The following is a 26600-nucleotide window of genomic DNA, read 5'->3' as shown; positions in this document are numbered from 1 at the left end:
GCTCATTCAGTTAGACACACTGCTGAGCTGGACCCGATAGTTGTATGCTAGAGAGACCAGTTAGAAGAAAGGTGCCACGGAAAAGGTCACAGGCTAACAAGCAACACCAATGGGCACGGGATACAGGTGTACTCCCTCCCTGCTGCAGCGATATCAAGTACTTTGGTTTACCACGGTTGTCGGTGTCAGCGTTATTAGACTGAGTGGGTACTAAAGTGATCCCTGACCGTCCCTACGGCACCTTCCCGTCACCAAACCGAGTCCTGGGGCATTCCCCCCTACCCATGGAGGGGTTAAACATCTGGCTGTCTGCACCATCGCCACCGGGTACTCCCCATTGCAGCGGTAGTACTCGATCTTACCACGCACCATGGGTGGCGTCACAAACTGTCCATACAATCCCCTGTAAATAACCCCCTTATTTCCGAGTGGCCGCGCGACCCCGACCCCCAGGTCCAGAGATCCCCTCGAGCCACTGCGGATCCGGATCCGAGCAGAGGCAGCGGGCTGCTAACGCGGGGGCAGCACACTTCTATTAGGAGAGTTAGTGGTTTCCAAGAGGAAGCTGCCCAAAGAATGAACATTAGTTCTTTTAACAGCTCCAGGTTTTCCGAATTCTGTTTTGGTTAGGCCTCCTCCACACATCTGTCTCTCCGGTACGTGTGACATTCCTTTTCACACGTACCGAAGACACAGACATCTATAGACCTATTAAAAGCAATGGGTCTGTGCACATGTCCGTGTTTTCACACGCACAGTGTGTCCGTGTGGAGCACATACTTGTCCGTGTGCTCCACACGGCGACATGTCTGGTTTTCTCCAGCAGCACGGGTGTCACACAAACCGCACATTGATGTGATCCATGTCACATACGAGAGAAAACACAGGTCACATAAAAATAAAGAATTTTTATACTTACCTGTCTTGAGCGCTGCTGTTCTGTCTCTGCTGTTACTCATTACGCTCATTTCTTATTCACTGCACTCACCGTGGACCTGGAAGTAGCAGCAGCACCGGGGACAGGTAAGTATAACAGCTCATGCCGTTCGTGTGCTATCCAGAAGTCACACGGATAGCAGAGGGACAGCACACGGAACACACAAGGAACACACACACACATATGTGTGATGCCCTGGCGCCGCCATGTGGTCACAGAAAAACACTACACCCCACACAACACCATCCCACACCAGGTTCCATCAGCCACAAAACCCTAGCCACCCCCCTCAGGGTAAGAAGGACACACCAGTGGGCGGGACCAGGTGGATTGGGAGAGCCCACCTAGGGGTCTTGAGGATCCAGGGGAGGGAACCAGTTAGTTCAAGTTGAGGTCAAGGCTGAGCCTAGTGAAGGGTAGCCAGGGTAGTGGCCCTGGTCTACTGGCTAGGTGGCAAGCAGTGGACCGTGTCCAAAGGCGACGGGGGTCTGGTCGCGGGAGATCCAGAGTGGACTGGGACAGGGTTGGAGCACACCGGTACTGACAGCGGAGATCCAGTCCGAAAACCATGCACAGGCGGGGTACCTGGACCCTAGTTAGAAGATGGTTGCAAGCCCCTTCTCTAATTCACCAGGCCGGGAGCAAGGTTCCAGACGTTGTTCCAAAGTGTTAGCCCAGATAGAGCAAAACGGCAGCCCACCGCGGGGGATAGGGTATCCGCAAACACCCACTGAGATCCCAAGGGTCAGTTTTCGCGGTCACATCTCCCAACCAAAACCAAACTGGGAGTGGACTTCCCCGTTCCACATGAGGTTGTCTAAAATAGCAGGAAAATATAGAGTGCCAGAGGAAGGGACATTGGTACACCAGCCAGGTGTGGGAACCGTATACACCCTGAAGCGGCAGCCAGCCACTGACACCTTGGTTTACCAGCAGACTTGTGTGCATTTATTCAATCGTGAGTACACCAACATCCCCCGGTCCGGCCCGGTGCATCACCATCATCATCCATCACCTCTTGTGTTCTGGACAATGAGCCCCGGGGCATCCACCCCTACCCACGGAGGGGTTAACATCCAGCTGCCATTCCATCGCCCCCGGGTGCTCCCCAACAGCAGCGGTGGTACTCCATCTTACCACACACCGTGGGTGGCGTCACAAAGTATCTACAACAATCCCCGTACACATATCGACCCTTTTTATTTGAGTGTCCGCACGACCCCCGGGTCTGGAGACCCCTCGAGCCACTGCGGATCCGGATCCGAGCAGCCCGACTGCTGACGTGGGGGCGGCACATATGCACCTACACCACGGACCATGAGACACATGTGTGTTTTATGCAGACGTGTGAAACAGGCCTTGAAAAAAGTAACAACTTCCCGGGTTTGCCCACCCCAACCATTCTTTTTTTCCTATGGTGTGATATCTAATCGATAAAGCTATATTACTGAAACCGAGTTGTATATTTTGACATCTAGATGTATTGCAGCTATACTTTGCATAATTAATCGTATATTTTGTAGATATGTAACAAAAGAATGAACATGTGCACAACAATGTTACTTTGACATTGCTGTGCATTATGTCTATTTTCTGAGGTGGTTTTCTAGTGCTTTTTGAGGTGGAGTCCGGGCACAATCTGCCTAAAAATAATGTTGAATGCACGTAGCCATTGGCTTAATACTGTATTCCTGTGCAGTTTCCACTTCAGGTAGATTCTGTGCGAAACCTGCCTAAAAAAAGACATTGTGTGCACATAGCCAATTGGCTTTGAAGAGTTTATTTCCTGAAATATACTTTTCATCCTTCTGTTTTCAGTACCTATTTGGTAACAGATTCCATCAGGATCTACTCCATAGAAGTGACAAGAACATTTTTTTTTCCCACCAAGTGTTTAACCTGTTCATTAAGAAAGAAAAATCCTCAGACAAACGTTGCGGATATAGTCACACAGAGTTTTTGAAGAGTTATTTAAAGTGGATCTGCCCTAATATCCTCAAAAAAGCTTAAAAAACACATAAAAAGTCTACTCTTCCTAATAATTTCTATGAAACATGCACTTTGGTGTTCATATGAGGAGGGGTATTTTTAGCTTTTTTTGACTAGTGAGCAGAGCCGCATGACTTGGTTGTCATTGACATGAGAGGAGACCGAAGAGAAGATAGCGTGATCCAAAGTGCCGAGAGAGAATTGCTCGAAGTGCTGAGTGAGCAACTGAAGATAGGTCCCAGAACAGGACTAGCGGTACGGCCCTGAATTTACAACTCATAGAGGTTGCAGTCTAGGATGGACCAGAGAACATGTGACTAAGTGAGTGCTCCAAGCGGGAGTACCTTAAGTGTCAGCAAGCTCGGCAGACTCGCAGCTACCCAAAATTGATCCCGGGTATCTGGCCGAACACTGATGCCCATATAAGTCTACGGGGACCAGAATCCAGCCCATAATAATGGTGGTAGGAAGGATAGGGGGATTAGAGCAAGTACGCTATACTTACCAAGCCTCTGGCGTGGCTGTAACTCCTGGCCGCTCTTTCTATTTCCAAAGCCACTCATTAGCCTTCATGAATATGCACTAGTGTCTGTGTGGTTACAGTCAGACACGTCCCCCAGCCTGTGTGAGAGCATCTGACTGCTTGCAATCACAGACCCTGTCTGTGGGTCTATAACGTCATGTAAATAAATTGGCATAGGGTCACCCCATATCATGATACCCAGCACATATAAAGCATATGGCTACAGGCTGCAGGGCTCAGCTGTACACTTATCTTGCCTGTGTATCAAAATAAGAAAAAACGACGTGCGGGCCTCCCAAATTTGATACCCAGCCATGGTAAAGCTGACAGCTGGGGGCTTATATTCTCAGGCTGGAAAGATCAATGCTTATTGCCCCTCCCCAGCCTAAAAGTAGCAGCCTGCAGCTGCCCAGGATTGTCGCATCCAATAGATGCGACAATGCCAGAACTTTACCCGGCTCTTTCAGATTACCCTGGTGTGACAATCCTGGGAGGAAGAACAAAAAACGCCATAAAAACAGGACAAAAAAAACCTCACCAAAAAACACTGGTAGACTTCCTGCTACAAGATAAGGTTTTACTGCAGAAAAAAACGCCCTGTGTGAATATAGCCTAAAGGCCCCGTCACACGCTACGATATATCTAATGAACTGTCGTCGGGGTCACGGAATTTGTGACACACATCCGGCATTGTTAGAGATGTCGTAGCGTGTGACACCTATGAACGACTGTTAATGAGCAAAAATACTCACCTTATCGTTGCTCGTCGACACAGCGTTCATTTTCATAATGTCGTTCCTCCTTCTGCGCTTCGGTTGTTCATCGTTCCTAGGCGGCACACATCGTTACGTATGACACCCCGGGAACGATGAACACAGCTTACCTGCGTCCCGCCGGAAATGAGGAAGGAAGGAGGTGGGCGGGGTGTTCCGGCCGCTCATCTCCGCTTCTATTGGGTGGCCGCTTAGTGACGTCGCTGTGACGCCGAACGTCCCACCCTCTTCAAAAAGAGGATTTCGCTGCCCACAGCGACGTCATTAGGGAGGTAAGTACGTGTGACAGGGGTTAACGACATTGTGTGCCATGGGCAACGAATTGCGCGTGACGCACAAACGACGGGGGCGGGTGCGATCGCACGATATATCGTAGCGTGTAACGCCGCCTTAAGAGTGTGCTGAATCCTAATGGCAAATTTTTGGAATGAAAAATGAGCCAAAATTTTAAGTTTTTGAAAAGTTTTAAAAAAAAATATTTTATCCAACAGTTTCTGACTTTCTAGAAGCTCAGAAGAACGTAGTCGACTACATATTTGTGTCCATCTGAAACACTGAGACACCACTTGAAAAAAAGCATAATGTAGTCCACCTGAACTCAGTTTGTTTTATTGCAGCCTATAGTGGGCTTTACACTCTACGAGATCGCTACAGCGATCTCATTGGGGTCACGGATTTTGTGACGCACATCCGGCCGCTGTAGCGATGCCGTTGCGTGTGACACCTTTGAGTGATTTTGCATTGTCGCAAAAATGTGCAAAATCGCTCATCGCCGACATGGGGGTCCATTCTCAAATATCGTTACTGCAGCAGTAACGAAATTGTTCCTGCGGCAGCACACATCGCTCCGTGTGACATCGCAGAAACGAAGAAGCTCTCCTTACCTGCCTCCCGGCCACAATGAGGAAGGAAGGAGGTGGGCGGGATGTTCGTCCCGCTCATCTCCGCCCCTCCGCTTCTATTGGGCGGCGGTTCAGTGACGCTGCTGTGACGTTGCTGTGACACTGAACGAACCGCCCCCTTAGAAAGGAGGCGGTTCGCCGGACACAGCGACGTTGCAGGGAAGGTAAGTAGTGTGACGGGTCTGGGCGATGTTGTGCTACACGGGCAGAGATTTGCCCGTGTCGCACAACCGATGGGGGCGGGTTCGCACGATGGCGAGATCGGTACCGATATCGCAGTGTGTAAAGCGGCATTACTTCCACATGAAATCCATTATTCAGGGGTGTTGTGTCCCATGAATGGGAACAACGTGTTGTATATAAGTCTTGCATTGCATATTTTTCCTCCTATCAGGAAATTCCATATTGTTACTAGGTAGATTTAGACTTTATGAAGTTTGTCCCTATGTTCCTCCCTTAGTTGGCTTCTGTATAGAATGCTCTTCCCTTTCTTCATCAGTTTAGTCTAGAGAGGAACCATTGCTGAAGAAACATGTCTATAACCCTGTACAGATTATTCCTTTTCACCTGCCTTTACTTTGTACTTAATACAAGATTCTAGAAGAATACTACAGCGTTTCTCCTTGTCTTCCTACAAGTCATCGTTGGGCTGAGTTAAATCTATCTGTTGATGCTTTGAAGAGTGAGTACAATCATACAGTTATCTAAAGGACTGATTAGAGCGGTTGGGATTCACAGATTCTAGGAAGAGACAGAATAAGGGGAACGCCCAGGAGAGTCATGGATACCCTGTGTAAATGCAATGTGAACAGAGCCCAATTCTAAATATTGCTCATTGACATGTATGACCAAAACAGATAAAAATGAGATATAAACTAAACATATTTGGTATCTCCAAAAAGGTTTAAATCTGAAACTGTTTATCCTATACGGTAAATGCATTTAAAAAAAAATATAATGGCAGAACTGCAGATTTCAGGTAGTCTTGTCTCACCACAAAAGTGTATTTGCATACTCATGAGGTTTGTGTAATAATACTAATTACTGTTGCATAAATTGGGGGGGGGGATCCGCACTTGAATTATGCCTCAGTCATAAAGAACGCACAGATGGGCTGGCACAGGCATTTCACACAGGTGAATTCCACAAATGTCACCAACATAATGGATCTACCAGCTGTCAGATGCATAAAATTCAGACTTGTACCAAAAGTTTGTTTAAAAGAACTGAGAGTCCTCAGTGGTTGATACCTTTTTTTCATCTCGATTAGCTAAGACGGTACAAAGATATATTTTACCTGTATCAGACTTGTACCAACCAAACAAGTGAACATGTGTAACATTTGGCATGATTATTTAAACAAAAAAGAAGCCAGAAGGCTCATAGAAATGTTGATGAATGTCACTTACCATGATTGTAGTATCATCTGATGCACTGGCAATTACATTATCATTGTGAGGGCACCAATCTATATCCAGTACTGGTGCTGTATGCCCACTGACTGACGGATGATTCTTATCCACACGTCCTGTCTAAATAACAAAATGAAATATTAAAAAAATGTCATGATATATATATTTAATATACACACACAGTGGGTGAAATAAGTATTGAACACGTCACCAATTTTCTAAGTAAATATATTTCTAAAGTATATATTTCTAAAGGTGCTATTGACATGATATTCTCACTAGATGTCGATAACAACCTATCCAATACACATATGTAAAGAAATCAAATCACAGATATCCATAAATTAAGTTATGTGTAAATGAGAAATGACACAGAGAAAAAGTATTGAACGCATGCAGTAAGAGAGTTGTAAAAAGTCGTGGAAATTCACGATGACAGCTGAAATATATCAGTAATTATAAAGGAATCCTGCCTCATATTGAAGAACAATAGCTGGTTCAACTGATGGTCTACAAAAAGGTATCTCATTACCAAGGTGCCACGCATGCAACATCTCATGATTGGTAAAACTAGTGAGCGGTCTCAAGACCTTCACAATCTTATTCTTGGAAACACACTGATGACATTGGTTACAGAAGGATTTCTAAACTATTGAAGGTTTCAGTGAGCACTGTTGGGGCCATAATCAAGAAGTGGAAAGATAATCATTTCACCAATAACTGAAATTGACCAGGTGTTCCTGCAAGATTTCAGACAGAGGAGTGAAATTAATTATCAGAACAGTTGTCCAAGAGCCAAGAACCACCTATGGAAATCTACAAAAAGACCTGGAACCAGCAGGTACAAGTGTTTCAAAGAAAACAATAAGTAATGCACTCATCCTCCATGGCCTGTATGCATGCTCACCACACAAGACTATTGTTTAATAAAAAGCATGTTCAAGAGCGTTTAAAGTTTGCTCGACAACATTTAGACAAACCAGTGAAATGCTGGCAGAATATAGTCTGGTCACATGAGACCAAAATTGAACTCTTTGGATGCCAAGCCCAAATTTCTACCTCCAAAACACCATACCAACAGTGAAGTTTGGAGGTGGGAACATCATGATGTGGGACTGTTTTTCAGCATAACAGCACTGGAAAACTTCATATAATTGAAAGGATGAATGGACAAATGTACTGAGACATTCTTGATAACACTCTGCTGCTATCTACCAGGATGATGAAGATGGTCCTAGGGTTTTTGATCAATCATCAGGTTTTGGTTAGTTTTACCATTAGAGTTTGGTCAGAGTCTCAATAATATTTCTCAAATGAAAAAAAAAGCTAATGGAGGTTTCTCAAGCTGATCCAGTCAAACAATTAATGAAAATCAGATAGCACATGGATGGCTGTCTGATTTCTTAATCTACCCATATATTTGCATTAGCAAGTTTGATCTGAGGCTCGGATTAAAATTGGACATGTTTCCGTGATTTTCTGCGGACCACTTGGCAGCAGAAATACATGTGTGAACAACTTCATAGACTATACTAGGTATGTGTTCTATCCAAGAAAAACATGGATAAAACTCGGACAAAAACTGATGTCTGAATGAGCCTGAATTTGTGATTTTTTTTTTTCTTCAATGTTTTGTTAAATTTATGATATACTTTTATTTGTGGAAATCTTAAGATAATGTGCTGTTTGAGTGCTATAGAAGTTTCCCCGTTGTTCATTTACTGTGTTCCTTATACTTTGTTCCCTCCCATACACGTACAGTCTCTCCTTTGTGTTTGTGTGCAGTATGTGCGTGTTTTCCCCTGTCCATGTCATTTTGCGGGGTTTGTTACGGTATGTCCAGACCACACCAAGGATGAGTGAGGGGGCTAGAACAGGGCTCAGACAGGACTCAGAGTTACATTGGTGGTTCAGACATTGATACCTTCAAGCATTCCTCTGGGATAAGGGACAGTGCAGGGACCCCAGTCTGAGGGCCAGTATAGGTGTCCCTATTTAGCCTGTTAATACACTGTGATATTGAGATATAGACAAGATTACAGCCAATCGGTTACCTCAGCAGCTGAGCTGGTGATCTTAGGCCACGAGCACACGTTGAGTATTTGGTGAGTTTTTTACCTCAGTATTTGTAGCCAAAACTAAGAGGGGGACAATCAGAGGAAAAGTATAATAGAAACACAGGCCCCACTTTTTCATTTTTCATCCACTCCTGGTTTTGGTTACAGATACTGAGGTAAAAACTCACCAAATACTCAATATGTGCACGAGGCCTTATTAGTTAGAGGGCTGTTGATGTGACAGCTCTGCAGACAATAACATATACTGGGATCAATGGTGAGACTGAGCTGGACCTTTAACTAAAAGTTATAACTAACAAAAGATAGTTTTTCCCACCTGAAAAGGTGTCCATAGCCTATAAACATTATATAGATGAGTACATTCTGTAACACTGTACAACCACCTGTAACAAAAAAACAGGGGAGTTGCCCAATACAATAGAAAAAGCTACAACAACAAGGCTGTGGGCTCAAACGAATAAAACGACTGAAGAGGAAAGAGGAAGACAGGAGAGTCATCGGGCACAGAATCTGTTCCTGGAAGGGTGGTGCCCTGGCATAGGCTCCGAAACGAGCAAAACATTCTCCAGATTCAGACTCTGGAAAAAGTGATCTCCTATAGCTCTGTTAGGACTTCCTGACATTTCTATTGTTTGCTACATGAGATCATTCATATTGGCAGTAGAGGATGAGCCGTCCAATGCCCGAGTCTCACCGTCTGTACACAGAAGCCCTACAATCCTTCCCGAGAGGTGGAATGTAGGATAATGAGTGGGTCAAGGACATTACTAGTGACCTGGGAGCTAGTGATAATACATTCTTGAGCTAAATAAAGATCAGTGTTCACGGGAGGGAGGACTGCGATCAAACTCACGCTGTTATTCCATTTACATCCCAGCACACTGATCCATGTAAACCTCTCACCCTCGGGCACAGATCTACCTCATAGACACATGAACATATTCACAGACCGTTATTATTAGTCCTGAGCACACAATGACATCTATGATCGGTCCAGAGAGGAGAATTGCAGGTGGTTTATCAGTCGGATTTTACTGAGCGTTAGCTGGTTCCTCTACACGTGCATTGTATCTTCAGGCCATGTAGTACAATGCTGTGTGTTATTTGCCTTGGATCTGTTAGATTTTTTTCTGTTAGATTTTTCATTTATCGTGAAGTAGATCAATGTAACAATTGTCATAAGAAATTCTGCTAGTTTTTTTTTTAATTTATCATGAATTAGATCAATGTCAGAATTGTCTTAGGCCTCTGTCACACTTCTGCAAAAAACACGTACGTGTCTCACGTTCCGTTTTTCGGGTCCGTGTTCCGTTTTTTATGGGCGTTTCTCCGGTACGTGTGACATCCGTGTGATGGCGTATGCTCGCCGTGTGTGCACGTGGAATGTCTGAGTATGCGTGAGATACGTACGTGTAATGTCCGTGTAGTGTCCGTTTGAAATGATCCGTGTGTGTGGAAAATGTGGTTGCTACATACCCGCTGACAGCAGACACAGACAGATGAGAATGAACTCGGATGAACTTCACCCGACTTCATTGTCATACCACGGCTCTGTCTGTCTGTGGCGTCCTGATTAGTGGTCACCCGTGAAGGACTCACCGGTGACCGATAATCCCCTGAGTGACTGAAGTTAGCAGCGTGATTATCGCTGCCATCACTCAGGCTACCCGCGGCTAGCTGGAGTCCTCCACCTGAGACGGCAACTCACCTGTGACTTTTTTGCAGATCACTCAGCTCACTTCAGTCACTTGGGCGACTTGCTGTCACAGTTGGAGGATCCAGCGGTGGCCGCGAGTAACCTGAGTGACGTCATCGCTGATTGCGCGGCTCACCTCAGTTGCTGCGTGGAGCTGACAGAGAGCGGTCATGGTATGTGGCCGCTCCGGTCACCTTCATGTAGCAGAGCTGAGAGCGTCGTGGGACCTCCGTGGATTACGCCGGACCTGGATGGGTATTTGTGGCTTAGAAAGAGGGTGTTTGTTTTTGTGTATTATTCCAAATAAAGGATTTTTCGTTGTGTGTGTTTATTTTCTTTAACTTACAGGTTAATTATGGAAGGTATCTCGGGGAGACGCCTGCCATGATTAACCCCTTATTAACTCGATTGCCAATGCACCAGGGCAATTCGGCATGAGCTGGGTATAGTCTCGGAAATGTCGCATCTAATGGATGCGGCAATTCTGGGCGGCTGCTGGCTGATATTGTTAGGCTGGGTGGCTCCCCATAACGTGGAGCCCCCCATCCTAAGAATACCAGCCTTCAGCCGTGTGGCTTTGCCCTGGCTGGTATCAAATTTGGGGGGGCCGCACGTCGTTTTTGCTTTTTTATTTATTTTACTGCATGATATAGGCCCGCCAGCCGGCGGCTGTGATTGGTTGCAGTGAGACAGCTGTCACTCAGCGTGGGGACATGTCTGACTACAACCAATCATAGGCGCCGGTGGGCGGAGGAAGCAGTGAATACGAGATTGAATAATGAGCGGCTGGCATTTTCAAAACAGTGACAGCCGCCGGAGCTCTGTGACAGCCGTGCAGCGCCACGCCCGTGATCGGGGATCGGCGAGTATGCGAGAGGGGGAGAGACTGACTGACGGACAGAGAGAGGGACAGACAGAGAGAGAGACAGACAGAGCAACCATCTGACAGCGAAAGATACCGACCGACCAAGGGAGATTGACCGACATCGCTTCCAGAATTCACCAAAAAAACCACACACGGATGGTACGGGTAGAACACGGACATGCTACCTATCACATACGTGCAGGCACGGACCCATTGACTTTAGCGGGTCCGTGCCTGCGTGATGCCGGAGAAAAACGGACATGTTGAGCGTGTGGAAAAACGCACACACGTACAAACGACACGGACACACGTTCCATGTGGTTTTATGTGTGTGTGCCTGTTACCATAGGGTAACATTGATGTACGTGTCTCCGTGCCGCCGGTACGTGCAAAAACGTACCAAACTCGTACCGGTGGCACGGATGTGTGTCGGAGGCCTTAAACCATTTTATTTTATTGCATCAGTAAGGGTTTTGACCATTCCTCCATTAATAAGACTTCATTCAGACATCAGTGATTTTTCTGGAACGCAAAAAATAAATAGATCACATTTTCATCATTATTTTTGATACGTTTCCTCAGTGTTTGGTCCCTGTGTCCGTCTTTATCATCTGTGTTTCATCAGGGATTTTCTCATACAAGAAATACAAAATTGCAGAGCTTTTCATATAAACTGCAATGTTAATCATGAAGTCCACATGGACAACGCACTGATACCATCTGTGTACTGCCCATGATTTGCATGGATCCATAGACGTCTATTGGTAGTTTTGATCTGTGACATTTAATATAATATATATGAACATCTGACCACTTAGTAAAAAACACATACCAATTATAGCCTATTCTATAGGGATATAACACAGATGGAACTAGTATGTGGCTCACAGACATCTGAATGAGGTCTAAAGGCTGCTTTACACGTTACAATATATCGTGCGATCGCACCCGCCCCCATCGTTTGTGCGGCACGGGCAATTTGATGCCTGTGTCGCACAATGTTGTAACCCCCTGTCACACGTACTTACCTTCCAAACGACCTCACTGTGGGCGGCGAACATCCACTTCTTGAAGGGGGAGGGATGTTCGGTGTCCCAGCGACGTCACACAGAGGCCGGCCAATAGAAACGTAGGGGCAGAGAAGAGCGGGATGTAAACATTCCGCATTGTAAGGTAAGGTAAGCTGTGTTCGTCGTTCCTGGGGTGTCACACGGTGCGATGTGTGCTGCCCTGGGTACGATGAACAACCGGACGTTCGATTTTTAGAAAATGAGCGACGTGTCAACGATCAACGATAAGGTGAGTATTTTTGCTCGCTCATAGCTGTCACACGCTACGATATGTCAATGCCGGATGCGCGTCACTTAAGATGTGACCCCGACGATATATCGTTTGATATATCGTAGCGTGTAAAGCCCGCTTAAGGCTATGTGCGCACTTTGCGTCGAGGTAGTTGCAGTTCTAAACGCATTCCCTGGCAGAAATTGTCTTTGTCAAATTTGGTCGTGACCACAAAACCGCTATAAATACGCTTGCGTTTTAGCCGCGTTTTTACCGCGATTTACAGGCTTTTTCATTGCTTAAAGTCAGATGCGTTTTGACTACAAATACAATGCTAAATAAAGTTTAAACATTCAAACAATATGAAAAAAATGATAACAAATATCACGATTAAAATCACACACAAAATAGATTATTTTATTAAAATGATAACTGAGTTCTAACATTTATGTATAAAATAACGTTAAATTATGGATTTTCATTAATTTGTCAGACTATGTGTGTGTGTAAAGGGACAGATCATGTCCTTAATATAATGTTAAAAACGTATGCGTTTAATTTGTCAAAATAGCATGTAAAACGCTAGAATTTTGATTTAGGATGCGTTTTGAAAGTTTTCATTGACTCTAATGATAGCAAAACGCTGCCAAAATGGCAAAAACAATTGACATGTTGCGTCTTTTAAACGCAGAGATTTTGACAAATTTTCTGCAACTGAAACGCTGCATTTTTAACAGCAAAGTGCGCACAAGAAAGCCCAATTTCCCATAGACTTTGCTTGAAAATCAAAATGCATGCATTTTGGCATTAAAACGCTGCAGTTCAAAACGCTGCTGAAACGCAGGTAAAAACACAAAGTGCGCACATAGCCAAAGGCCTTGGGTCACACTTGTGACATAGATTATAAATGGAGGCTACAACACAGATGTGAACTACTCCTTCTGTGCCGATTCATTGCATGACAGATTACATGTCAGCTTCCAGTGAAGTCTGACAGAATCTGCAAGTGAGGCTCTGAAGACAGGTTTAAGTGCAAATGTGTACTTTGCTGCATTAGTTACATATCATCAAAAATACGTGACCTCTGCATCCAACCAGCCACTGACTAGTTGCAGAGATACAATTGTGACGCCCCTGGACTATAGGGTCATCACAGGGTATTGCAAAATCTGCCCTCCCATGCAGTATCTACCTCCTTCTTGGTTTGGGTCCCTAACCATTTGGTGTTGCCTACATCAGCTAATCAAATCCTAGATACACCCTGCACCACACCCACCAAACACACCAGTGGACGGCTTGAGTGGAATAGAGTCGCCCACCTGGGGGGGTTGGGGAGGGGAGGTGAGGAGTGTCAAGAGGAGAGAGGGGAGAGTAGTCTGGAAGGGAAATTGAGAGGAGGTCGGGAGCGGAGTTCCTGGGAAACAATCTAGGTGGCAGACGGTGGTCTGGGGTTAGAGGAGTTGGACCCCCGGTCGCAGGGGATCGTGGCAAGGGGCACGGATCTTTTGAGGAGGACAGCCGGCGGCCTTGCACCATCATCGGGCTGGGCCCAAGGCACGACGGGGTACGTGGACCCTAGGTTGGGGAGTAGCTTCAGGCAACCCGATAATTTAGCCGTGGAGAACGGAGCCTTCAAGATTCGTTCCCAACCGCTCCAAAATCGGGGCACTAGCACAACGAGGGGGATAGGACTTTCCAATCCAAAACGGTCCAGAAAAGCCTAAGTGTGAGCCCTGAGAGCAAGCTCCCAGACTTAGCACTAGTGGGGAGCAGGACCCGGCAAGTTTCACACTTCCGGACCACCAAAGAAGTAAAATTAGTGCCAGGAGGCAGATCACGGATCACCAGGCAGCACCATTGGGGATGGGACACGAACTAAGCTCCCTTCAGCAACAGCGGTGTCCAGAGACTTGTTTTACCAGTTGTCGGTGTCTGCTTTATGGACTGAGTACCAAAGTGAACCCCCTGCATCCCACAGCACCCCTTACTGAGCCCTGGGGTATTCCCCCCTACCCGTGGAGGGTTCTAACACCTGGCTCCCCTATTCCATCATCCCTGGGTACTCCCAACTGCAGCGGTGGTACTCCTAATTATCACATACCATGGGTGGCGTCACGAACCCTAATAAATCCCTTGTACATACCCCCTCATTTGAGTGGCCGCACGACCCCCGGGTCCAGACACCCTCGAGCCACTGAGAACCCGGATCCGAGCAGCTCAGCTGCTATCACGGGGGCGGCACACAATGCTGCAGCCGTGATGTTAAAGACCAGGCAGCAACCAGAAGAGGACAGGCAGCGCCGGAGTTAAGAATGACAATGGGGTTCCCCTCGCCCCCTCCAACAAAGTTTAGATATTTAGTTTTGAAACAGAAAAAAAACCTTTAAACGGGACTTATCAATTCTGAAAAAAACACAGAGAGACAATATCTATATATATAATTGCCTTATTCTGTCTGTCTGTCTTGCTCCAAAATTGTGTCGTTACAGTGACAATTGTGTCGTTACAGTGACAACCAGCGGATTGGCCGCTGGGCTCGGCATGGTCCCGCCCCCCGCACGGATTGGCCGCTCGGCTCGGCCTGGCCCCGCCCCCTGCACGGATTGGCCGCTCGCCCCGGCCCCCTGTACGCATTGGCCGCTCGGCCAGGCCCCGCCCCCCTCACGCATTGGATGCTTGCCCTGGCCCCGGCCCCCCGCACGCATTCCCCGAACCCACACGGAGACGCCCGACTCCCAGGTGACTGCTACAGCACCGGAAGCCCACACCGCAAGACAAAGTGGAGAATAGCCACTAGCTTACCCCGCCTCCTGACACACATGTGCCGGAGCCGGCGTAGGCTGGTACCCATAGTACACATCGAGTAACTATAGAAACCGCTTTCCTTAGATACCCGATGTGTAACATGGTTACTAGCTTACCACGGCTCCCGGCACACGTCAGCACTGTCGTTTAACTTTTCTCCACTTTGTCGGAACCGGCGCGCTCCCGTGCACTGTGTACACTACAGTTGCCGCACGACAAGCTCAGATCACGTGTTGATGCATGTATACACACACATGTGTCGCCCTGGGCAAGCCAGGGGACACAGGTCACACACCACCACACCCTACATCCCAGGTAGGCACATCTAAGCTGAACCAAAAATCCTTGTTGCCTTCCTCCAGAGGCTGATGATTCACACCAGGGGGTGGGCCAGGCGGTTGGCTCCGCCCACCAAGGAGATCACAGCTCTGGAGGCGGGAAGTACCAGGCAGATTAGCCCAGGGAGGGCAAGAGTGAAGTCTAGCTGAGGGCTAGAGAGGAGTAAACAACTAAGTGTAGGCGAAGAAGGAAAGTAGTAAAGGAGGAAAGCGAGAGTGATGACAGAGAGAGAAAAGCTTGAAGGTCCAGCTGTGTGCAGGACAGGTCAGCAAGGTCAGCAACGGCGGTGACTGTCTGGAGGGGGACCGTTTGGAAGTTCCTGGAAGGACCCCGTAGGCTGTGTGCCCGGTGGTCTGGAGCAGTGTTCCGAAGGACAGTCAGCACCAGGGCAGGGGCCTCTCGGACCCCGGCAAGGCTTGGAGTCGCCGTAAATTGCCGAATCCATCAGTGAAGGGGACGTAGATCCCCCAACAACCAAGACCCGAGTGAAGGCAACAGCCCAACCTGTACAACAGAGACACCGCCACCGCCAGGGCACCAGTTTCTGAGGGCCAGCGCCTGCGGGCAAAGAGTAGAGCTCCCCCGGTCCAGCTTGAAGCCGGGGAGCGGGTTACCGGTGGGGACCCATCGCAACCAACAAGTACACAAGGTGCAAGGAAGAGGGACATCACCGTCACCTACTGGGAGAGCAATTGCAGCCGTCCGTGGGACCGTCTTACCAGCCGTTTGGTTTACCGTACAAACTATGTCAACGTCTCAGGCTGAGTGAGTACCACAGTGTCGCAAGGCACAGCGCTGCCCCCGCGTCCCTGCGCCCACCAGGCCCTGCACCTCCCAAGCCATCCCCGGGCCCCGGGATCACCAACCCCTACCCACGGAGGGGCAACACAACACCTGGCTGCTCCGCATCACCATCCCCGGGATCCCCGTACTGAGCAGCGCTGGTGAAATCACCACAACCGTGGGTGGCGTCACGGACTATAAACAATCCCCACACCCAACCAACCCCTTTCACTCACGGGCGAGGAGTGCCGCTCGAGAAACCCCCGGGATCCGGCCTACAGCTCGAGCCACCACTGAGCAGCGGCCGCCGGACCCGAGCAGAAGGGGTGAGCGCGGTGTGCTGACACCCTCCTCCCCGCCCGCGACAACTTGGCGTCACGAACAGGATCTTACCGCTCTGCCATCTGGTAGAGGTGCGCCTTGTTACCGCCGGAGGTATCCGGCAGGAAAATTTCAGAAGCCGCCATCTTTGGCGCGAAAAGTTCCCGCTCGAGCGTCTTCTCGAGCAGTAGAGGCGCGAAGGCCAAAACCCCGCCCCGAGAGAGGAGGGGCCGGAAAGAGCTAAGGGGGATGGAAACAAGATGTCTGCGCCCGACGGAGCCGCTGGAGGAGCGGTGGTCGCAGCCGCAGCGGCACCCGCGGATGGGAATGGACCTGCCCAGGTCCCGGCCGTACCGGCGGGAGGTGCCGCGGCCCCCACGCTCGCTCAGGTCATGCCGTTCTCCTTGCCCTATGCGCCCGGAGCTGCCTGGCTACCGCAGTATGACGGGAAACCGGATGCCCTACAGGCCTTCCGGAAAAAGCTTAACCCGTTGCTAGAGCTGTACCCCCTGACTGATAAGGAACGTGCAGCGATAGTGCTAGGCCAGTTAACCGGTGCGGCAGAGCAGGAAGCGGAGACCTAGGCCGAGGGGGACCGGCTCGCTGTAGCCACCATCTTTGAGAAGCTACAGACTGCCTTCGATACCCGGACTGAAGCTGAGCTGAGGATGCAGTTTTACCAGTGCCGGCAACGAGTTGGGGATAGCATTCGGGACTATGCTCTACGTCTGCAGACCGCCCTCCGCACGCTGAAGCGGGCGAACCCTATTACTGAGGCGGATAGCAACAAGATGTTAGTGGAGCAATTTGCGCAGGGGATGAGGTCCCCTGAGGATCGTAAACAACTCCGGCTGTGGGCCCTGGAGCACCCTGATGTGGACTTTGCTGTGTTAAAGGAGCGGGCCATTAAAGCACTACAGCCCCCAGCAACCGAAGTTCTGGAACCCGCCCCGTGGCCCGTCGAGACGGCTCCCGTTGTGGCAGCCTCTGCCAAACCAACCTCTCCAACACCTGCAGCCCCGAGCAGCACAGTAGAAGAACTGGCAGCCCAGGTCCGTCGCATGGACGGAGACCTTGCCAAAATTTTGGCTGCACTACAACCTCTGACCAGACCTCAGCCTCCGGCGCAGATACAGCTTGCCGATAGTCCCGAGGATGTTCCCTGGATGCAGCGGAAAAGTGCTAACAACCCGTGGAGCAGACCCCCAATCTGCTACAAGTGCCGTAAGCCGGGTCATTACTTTCGACAGTGCCCGTTAAACGAGCAACCCCTGGGGCCCCGGGCCAATCCTCAGGAGTAGAACATCGTGGCCCCCCGGACTGGCGGGACCGATATATCGGGGCCCGCCCTATCATCCCCGTGGCTGTGGACGGCATACCAGTGATGGCTCTCTTGGACACTGGATCACAGGTAACTACCATACCGTACACGTTGTACCAGCGGTACTGGGCCGTAGACGAACTGGCGCCCCCAGACAATAGTATAACGTTGATTGCCGCTAATGGACTCCCATTGACCCAGGTGGGGTATAAACAAGTGGCTATGACAGTGGGGCAAGCCGAACTGCAACATCAGGGTATGATTGTGATCATGAATGAGCCCAGTGATCATAACCCGAAAATAGTGCTGGGAACCAATGTGATGGAGCACTGTATGGCTGATGTGTTAACCCTATTACAACAGCTGGCCGCCACAGCGGCAGGGAGCCGACAGAGGGCTGTGCAGCGTGAGATCCGAGCCCTGATGTACCGCCAGCATGTGAGCTCAACAGGAGGGGAGATTGGTGGAGTGAGAGTGATGGATGTTGCCCCATTGACTGTGCCCCCTAGGAGTGAGATGATGATCTGGTGCAGGGCAGCAGTAGGGCCTCAGGGGCGTGACTACCCTGCGATGATGGAGCCCATGCCTTCCGAGCACTGGCCCACTGTGATGGCCGCCCGAGGGGTGGTGGATGTGAAGAAAGGGAGAGTGCCTGTGAGAGTGCTGAACTGTGGAGAGGAAGAAGTCAGGCTTCCCCGGTATGCCACCATTGCCAAACTGCTCACCCTGGACCCTCACACTATCCATGAAGCCGGTCCATCCACACTCCCACCTACCACCGGCACTTTCCCACCCCAAGGGGAGACAAAGGAGTGGCATCAACAGCTACATGTAGGCACTGATGATACCCCTACACATCACAGGGCAGGGGTATACAGGGTGGTGCAGGAGTACGAACAGGTTTTTAGTAAGCACCCCCTAGACTTTGGGCAGATTAAGGGGGTCCAACACCACATCCCTACCGGTGAACATCCCCCTATCAAGGAGAGGTATAGACCTATTCCCCCTGCACATTACCAGTGTGCCAAGGATATGTTGAGGACTATGAAGGAGGCAGGGGTTATTAGGGACAGCTGTAGTCCCTGGGCCGCTCCGTTGGTACTGGTCAAGAAGAAGGATGGTACCATGCGGATGTGTGTGGATTACCGGAAGATCAACCAGATAACCCATAAAGGCGCCTATCCATTACCTCGTATTGAAGAGTCTTTGGCTGCACTGAGAACTGCAAACTACTTCTCGACCCTTGACCTCACCAGCGGATACTGGCAAGTGGCCGTGGCCCCAGAGGACCGGGAGAAGACCGCCTTCACCACCCTGATGGGACTTTGCGAATTCAACAGCATGCCGTTTGGGCTGTGCAACGCCCCCGGAACCTTCCAACGGCTGATGGAGTGCTGTCTGGGACATTTAAACTTCGAGACCGTCCTGTTGTACTTGGATGATGTGATTGTTTATTCCCAGACGTATGAGGCCCATCTGGAGCACCTGGCCGAGGTGTTCGCGTCCCTTGCCAAGTACGGGATGAAGTTGAAGCCCTCTAAATGCCACCTGCTGAAACCCAGGGTGCAGTATCTAGGCCATGTGGTGAGTGCGGATGGGGTCGCCCCCGACCCTGAGAAGATTACTGCCATCCAGAGCTGGCCGAGACCAACTACAGTAAGGGAAGTAAGGCAGTTTCTGGGTCTGGTGGGGTACTATCGGCGCTTCATAAAGGGGTACACGAAGATGGCTGCCCCCATGCAAGACCTCCTTGTGGGACAGACCAAAGGTGGTAGACCCATTGGAGCCCCACTGTCGTGGGAGGACAAGCATGAAGAGTCCTTTTGCCAGTTGAAGGCGGCCTTGACCGGAGAAGAGGTCCTGGCGTACCCTGACTATGGACGCCCGTTCATCCTCCACACGGACGCTAGTAACGTGGGGCTAGGAGCGGTCCTATCCCAGGTCCAGGATGGAAAGGAGAAGGTGATTGCCTATGCCAGCCGAAAACTCCGGCCGACCGAAAGGAACCCTGAGAACTATAGCTCCTTCAAGCTCGAGCTGTTGGCGTTGGTGTGGGCTATCACGGAGCGGTTCCGCCACTACTTGGCGGCAGCAACATTCACCGCGTTTACGGACAACAACCCGCTGACTCCCCTGAACACGGCCAAGTTGGGTGCGCTGGAGCAGCGGTGGGTAGCCCGGCTAGCCAACTATGATTTCACCATAAAGTACCGAGCCGGTCGCGTCAACATAAATGCGGATGCACTCTCCCGAATGCCCCATTTGTCAGAAGAGGGGTGCGAGGATGACGACCTCGAGGAGATCGAGTTGCCTGCGTTTCACCGGCCGCCTACTGAGAGGGTACAAGTACATCAGCAACGAGTGGATCTGGACCCACGGCCCAGTCAAGAGTGGCAGGAAGCTCAGGACCAAGCGCCGGCTGTTCGCCTTGTCAAGACTCTGGTGGAACAAGGTGCTACGGGAATAGACCCTGCCGCTCCAGCCGAAGCCCAACGCTTGTGGAAGGAACGGAAACGGCTTTACCTCCACCAAGGGAGGCTGTACCGTGAGCTGATCAACCCGAAGACCCATGAGAAAATATGCCAGTTGGTCATTCCTCAAGCTGACGTCGCTACTGTCCTGCAGGCATACCATGATGGTGCTGGCCACTTCGGGTGGAAGAAGCTGGAGATGCTGTTGAGGGAGCGGTTCTATTGGAGTGGGATGCGTGAATCGGTGGAAGCCTGGTGCCGAGAGTGCGGTCCTTGTACGCTGAGGAGAAAGGACGAGACTAGCCAGAGGGCACCCTTACATCCAATAGTCACCCATCAGCCGCTGGAGTTGGTCGCCCTAGACCATGTCAAGCTCACCCCTAGCCGAAGTGGGTACACCTACGCATTGACCATTGTAGACCACTACTCAAGATTTATGGTGGTAGTCCCTGTTAAGGACCTGACTGGTCGAACTGCTGCTCGAGCGTTCCAGGCTTATTTTTGCCGACCCCATGGGTACCCCGAAAAGGTGCTGACTGACCAAGGCCCGGCCTTTGAAGCAGAGGTGTTCCACGAATTCTGCCAGTTGTACGGCTGCAAGAAAATCCGGACCACTCCGTACCATGCCCAAACCAACGGCATGTGCGAGAAAATGAACCACTTGGTCCTGGGGCTTCTCAAAACGCTACCGCTGGAAGAACGGAACTTGTGGCCGGAAAAGTTACCCGACTTGGTCGACATGTACAATAATATCCCCTCTAGCTCGACGAAGTGCACCCCAGCGTATCTGATGAGGGCTCGGCCTGGCCGCCTGCCGGTGGATCTGGAAATGGGGTTGGAGGCCCCAGAAGCACTCCCTTCGACGGCGGAGTGGGAAAGTTGGAAGAGAGCACAATACCGGCAAATCCAGTGGAGAAAAACCTCAGTCGAAGTTGTGACGACATGGATTCTCATGGGTTAATGTTTCTTAAAATCCAGCCAGACAGCATGATAGATTGTCTATAGACGGGGGAGAAGTCCCTCATTGTTTTTACAAGACTCTTGTTGACTCAGTGTAATTGTGTTGGCCACTGAAAGCTAGACTATTGTTCTCCAGACATTTCCAGTAACCATTGTATTGTAGCTGTGTATTGATAATGTAATTACCTTAGTAGCCATTGTCTAGTCAGTGACTCCCAGTTTACATGTACACCCTCAGCCTTTCTAAGCACATCATTTGAATGAGCATTGTCCATGTAGCTTGAAATTCGTCCAATGGGAGAAGCAATCTTGTCCAACCAATGGATGAGGACGCAGTGTGTCCAGGGGGAGGGCTGTGGCTATAAGAGAGGACTTCTTTAAGCCACCAGGTTGTTGATGGTTGATGGATTCAGTCTAAGCTCTTTGGAGCTGACTGGAGGATCAGGACATCTTATGGCTTCAATCTAGGGACTCCGGATCCGGTTGGAGACTATATCCACAGCCTAGGGATTTCGACTCCGGCTGCCAGGATTGTAACATCAAACCAGGACTACCTAAGGAGGACACGCAGGTTGGGACAGTTCAGTCACCTGTTACAGACTTTGCAGACCTCAGACAGCTTGGAACCTGTGAGGCATGGACATTCTAAATCCCTGGTGAGCCAGCGGAAGGGTGAGACTCTGTTGCCTGTTACATTTTGTGTGTTTTGCTGGTTATGCGTTATGTGCCGTTAATTGTTTGGGGATCCAATAAAGTCTAATTATTGTGGTTCCCTCACCCTGTGTTGTCTGAGTAGTGTTACGCCCACGGTTAGGGAGGCCGGCGTTCAGTTGGGATGAGCCCTGAGCCACGCTGTCTTTCTAAAGGCGGCGGGTTTTAGTGGACGAGAGCGCCCACTGAGCCCCGTGTCTCCACATTTGGTGGCAGCAGTGGGATACTACTCAGCCTGGTTTACCCAGGGGAGCTGCAGTGGACTGGTGTTTTCGGACACCGTCCAGGGCTCAACAACCAGGGAGGCACATAAGCATACCCAGCAGGCCATAGGGGAGGCATTCAGGTTTCGGACGCTGCCATGTCCAACCCCACCAGCTCAGCCATGGGACAAGGACAAGAGAGGAGTTACGACCGCTGCAGTAAATGGATGCTACAGGATCTGTGCCAGAGGCGAAAGATTATCTACTGGAACGCTGAGACTCGGTCAGCCTTGATCCAGAAATTAGTCCAATGGGATGCCCAGAATGATGCAGAGGACGATGAGGATCCCGCCGATATTGACCCGGAGGATTTAAACTATGTGCCACATCATGGATCTAGTGACAATCGGAAATCAACTTTGTCCAAAATGGCCCAAGCCACAGCATTGTTGGATGCATTGGGGCCTAGAGCCTCAAGAGAAGAGAGAGCTTGGGTTATGGAATATGTTTATGGGATTCCAGCTGCCGTACTGCTAGCACCAGCCGGTCGAGAAGGATGGTCCCGCTACCCAGCAGAAGCTGCACCAAAACAAAGAGGCCGCATGCTTGGAGCCCATCTGCCAGTCCAACCAGTCAACATATGCCGAGATGAACCAACGAGACCTGAGGAATGCTACTTCCAAGAAACACCAATAGCTGAGGAAGTGGTTTATCCAGTCCACACCCTACGGCAGGTCGGACAACGTACACCAGCCAACCTCCATCCCCACATCCAGATGGTCAAGGTCGGTGATATACAGGCTCAGGGACTTCGAGACATTGGATCTTCCATCACTCTGGTAAGCCCAGTTATTGTTTCCCCAGAAGACCCTGTACTGGATTCCCAATTATCCATCTCCCTGGCTGAGGGCCAGCGCTCAGACATTCCTCTGGCATGTGTGCAGTTGGACCTAAGGACTGACCAGGGAGAGGTCAAGGTGGAGATTGTGAACAGCCTCCCCATACCTGTCATTGTGGAGACTGACCAGAGCAAGGCTGATGTGGAGCTTATGGACACCGTCCCCACACCAGTTATTTCGGGAAAGGACCAGGGAGAGGTTGATGTGAGACTTGTGAACAGCCTCCCCACACCTGTCATTGTGGAGACTAATCAGAGCAAGGCTGATGTGGAGCTTATGGACACCGTCCCCACACCAGTTACTTTGGGGTCTGACCAGGAAGAGGTCCATATGGAGTTTATGGACAGCCTCCCCACACCTGTTGTTTCGGGGTCTAGCCAGGATGAAGTTGAAGTGGGTTTCATAGATGGGCCCACCAAGCCTGATGTTTCGGATACCACTCAAAGGGAAGTGAAAGTGGGGCTTGTGAATCACCTGCTCACACCAGTCATTTTGGAGAATGACCTAGGACAAGGTCTATCCAGTCAGTTTGAAGCAGCCATCACCCACCTCCAAGCCAAGCAGGACCCTGATGTGGATTTTTCTAACATCTTTTCCAGGGATGGTTTACATTCCCGGTCTCCAACATCCACTTCTGAGCCAAGAACCGTGAGTAAGCCTAACCACACTGTGGCTATTGACTGGGGGAGGATTGATAGTGGGAGATTTGTGCAGGCCCAACTCATGGACCCTACCTTAGTGCTTGTCCACAATATGGCTGCTCAACTTGGGGGAGGTAATCAGGGGGAGGTGTATAGATGCGAGCCTCTGTTGCTGACCTCACCATTAAAAAGGACAATGCCGTCAAGAGGAGAAGGATGATCGGAAGCCTATCATGTCTGGCTAATATTAAGAAGGGGGAGGAATGTGACGACATGGACTCTCATGGGTTAATGTTTCTTAAAATCCAGCCAGACAGCATGATAGATTGTCTATAGACGGGGGAGAAGTCCCTCATTGTTTTTACAAGACTCTTGTTGACTCAGTGTAATTGTGTTGGCCACTGAAAGCTAGACTATTGTTCTCCAGACATTTCCAGTAACCATTGTATTGTAGCTGTGTATTGATAATGTAATTACCTTAGTAGCCATTGTCTAGTCAGTGACTCCCAGTTTACATGTACACCCTCAGCCTTTCTAAGCACATCATTTGAATGAGCATTGTCCATGTAGCTTGAAATTCGTCCAATGGGAGAAGCAATCTTGTCCAACCAATGGATGAGGACGCAGTGTGTCCAGGGGGAGGGCTGTGGCTATAAGAGAGGACTTCTTTAAGCCACCAGGTTGTTGATGGTTGATGGATTCAGTCTAAGCTCTTTGGAGCTGACTGGAGGATCAGGACATCTTATGGCTTCAATCTAGGGACTCCGGATCCGGTTGGAGACCATATCCACAGCCTAGGGATTTCGACTCCGGCTGCCAGGATTGTAACATCAAACCAGGACTACCTAAGGAGGACACGCAGGTTGGGACAGTTCAGTCACCTGTTACAGACTTTGCAGACCTCAGACAGCTTGGAACCTGTGAGGCATGGACATTCTAAATCCCTGGTGAGCCAGCGGAAGGGTGAGACTCTGTTGCCTGTTACATTTTGTGTGTTTTGCTGGTTATGCGTTATGTGCCGTTAATTGTTTGGGGATCCAATAAAGTCTAATTATTGTGGTTCCCTCACCCTGTGTTGTCTGAGTAGTGTTACGCCCACGGTTAGGGAGGCCGGCGTTCAGTTGGGATGAGCCCTGAGCCACGCTGTCTTTCTAAAGGCGGCGGGTTTTAGTGGACGAGAGCGCCCACTGAGCCCCGTGTCTCCACAGAAGTCGAGAACAGCAAGAGCACCGGTTCAATCAGAAGGCGTCCGCGGGTCCTTTCCAGCCAGGGTATGTAGTGCTGAAACGGAAGAGGAAGGCCCACAAGCTGGATGATCAGTGGGAGCCAGTCCCTTACGTCATACAACCCACAGAATGGGGAGATGGGAAGGCCTACCAGATCAGTCGTGACCAAGGTGGCACCCTGGCCACAGTTTCCCGGGACCATCTAAAAAGGTGCCCCCCAGCGTTGGAGGCAGAGGCTGAAGTACCGGTTCCTCCACCAGCAGAGAAAGCAGCAGAGGTAATCCACACAGTAATGGGTGACTTCCCAGCAAACTGGCCTACACAGAACGGTGCGGTGATTCTTCCAGTAATACTGTTCCCACAACCCGTGGATGAAGAAGTAGTGGAAGCGGTTAACCGTGAGCCAGAACCAGTGCCAGTGCCCAGGGATGAACCTGTACCCAGCTCCCCTACGCCTCCGCCTGCCCCACACTATAGCCGGGAGGAGGAGCCGAATGTTCCCTCTACCCCACTGTCTAGCACCACTGACACCGGGCCCCGACGGTCCACCCGTTCCAACCTAGGTAGACCTCCACTTAGGTACAGGGAGACCGTTCTGTGAGTAAAAGAGGTCAGGGAATGTAAAGAGTGTTTGTTTGTTTGAAGTTCTGCCAATGATAAGAAAGATGATAAGTAAAATTACCGAAGAAGTTACCTGATTTGCTTGTGATTGAACCGGTCGGAGCCGGCACCGTTGTCCCCGTGGGGACCGTTTAAAAAGTTTTGCATGGGAACTATCCATGGACAAGCCCGTGAACTTGCAGGGCACCCACAAACGTTAAGTGGCTTGTAAATATGTTGGTTGCCGTTACAGTTTTCCGCAGGCCGCCTCCGGAGAGGCAGGTTGGAGGGAGGGCCCTCAGCAGAGCAGGCTGGGGCCCAGCCACCAAAGGAACCGGTGGCTACCCTCTGGAGGGAAGGACAGATCCCGCTCGGGTACCGTGTGCTGGACTGTGGGTCAAGGGGTGCTGCCTGGGTTTTAGGGGCAGCATCAGGGCCAGGTTGCTTGGGTGGGAGAGAGCAGAAACCGTAACCGTAAACCGTTGCAACGTTAAAGTAAAATGTGCCTCCCGTTTAGGGAAGAGTTATTGAAAATGTATTTATGTTTTAATTCCCTTGTTATCCCTTTTTGCAGAAAAATAAAACCGGTGTAGGACGGCAGCCCGCGAACGGTCTGCATTTTGCTAAGGGGGAATGTGTCGCCCTGGGCAAGCCAGGGGACACAGGTCACACACCACCACACCCTACATCCCAGGTAGGCACATCTAAGCTGAACCAAAAATCCTTGTTGCCTTCCTCCAGAGGCTGATGATTCACACCAGGGGGTGGGCCAGGCGGTTGGCTCCGCCCACCAAGGAGATCACAGCTCTGGAGGCGGGAAGTACCAGGCAGATTAGCCCAGGGAGGGCAAGAGTGAAGTCTAGC

At 50.0% G+C, this 26600-nt stretch overlaps 1 protein-coding gene across 3 annotated transcripts in view; it reads right to left on the bottom strand.

The window, feature by feature from the left end:
- Positions 1–26600, bottom strand: part of CORO6 (coronin 6) — a 219436-nt gene that overhangs the window by 96497 nt on the left and 96339 nt on the right. For all 3 annotated transcript variants that reach the window (XR_012750427.1, XM_075335242.1, XM_075335241.1), the window contains exon 3: positions 6534–6656. Coding sequence is in view for 2 of the 3 variants with exons in the window: in XM_075335242.1 (XP_075191357.1) it covers positions 6534–6656 (123 nt within the window). In the remaining variant the exon portion in view is untranslated. The remainder of the gene's footprint in view (positions 1–6533; positions 6657–26600) is intronic.

The sequence above is a fragment of the Anomaloglossus baeobatrachus genome, chromosome 2 (genome assembly GCF_048569485.1).
Source record: "Anomaloglossus baeobatrachus isolate aAnoBae1 chromosome 2, aAnoBae1.hap1, whole genome shotgun sequence".
Lineage (NCBI taxonomy): Eukaryota > Metazoa > Chordata > Amphibia > Anura > Aromobatidae > Anomaloglossus > Anomaloglossus baeobatrachus.
The sequence above is the reverse complement of the archived record's forward strand: the minus strand, read 5'-3'. Positions and strand labels throughout refer to the sequence as shown.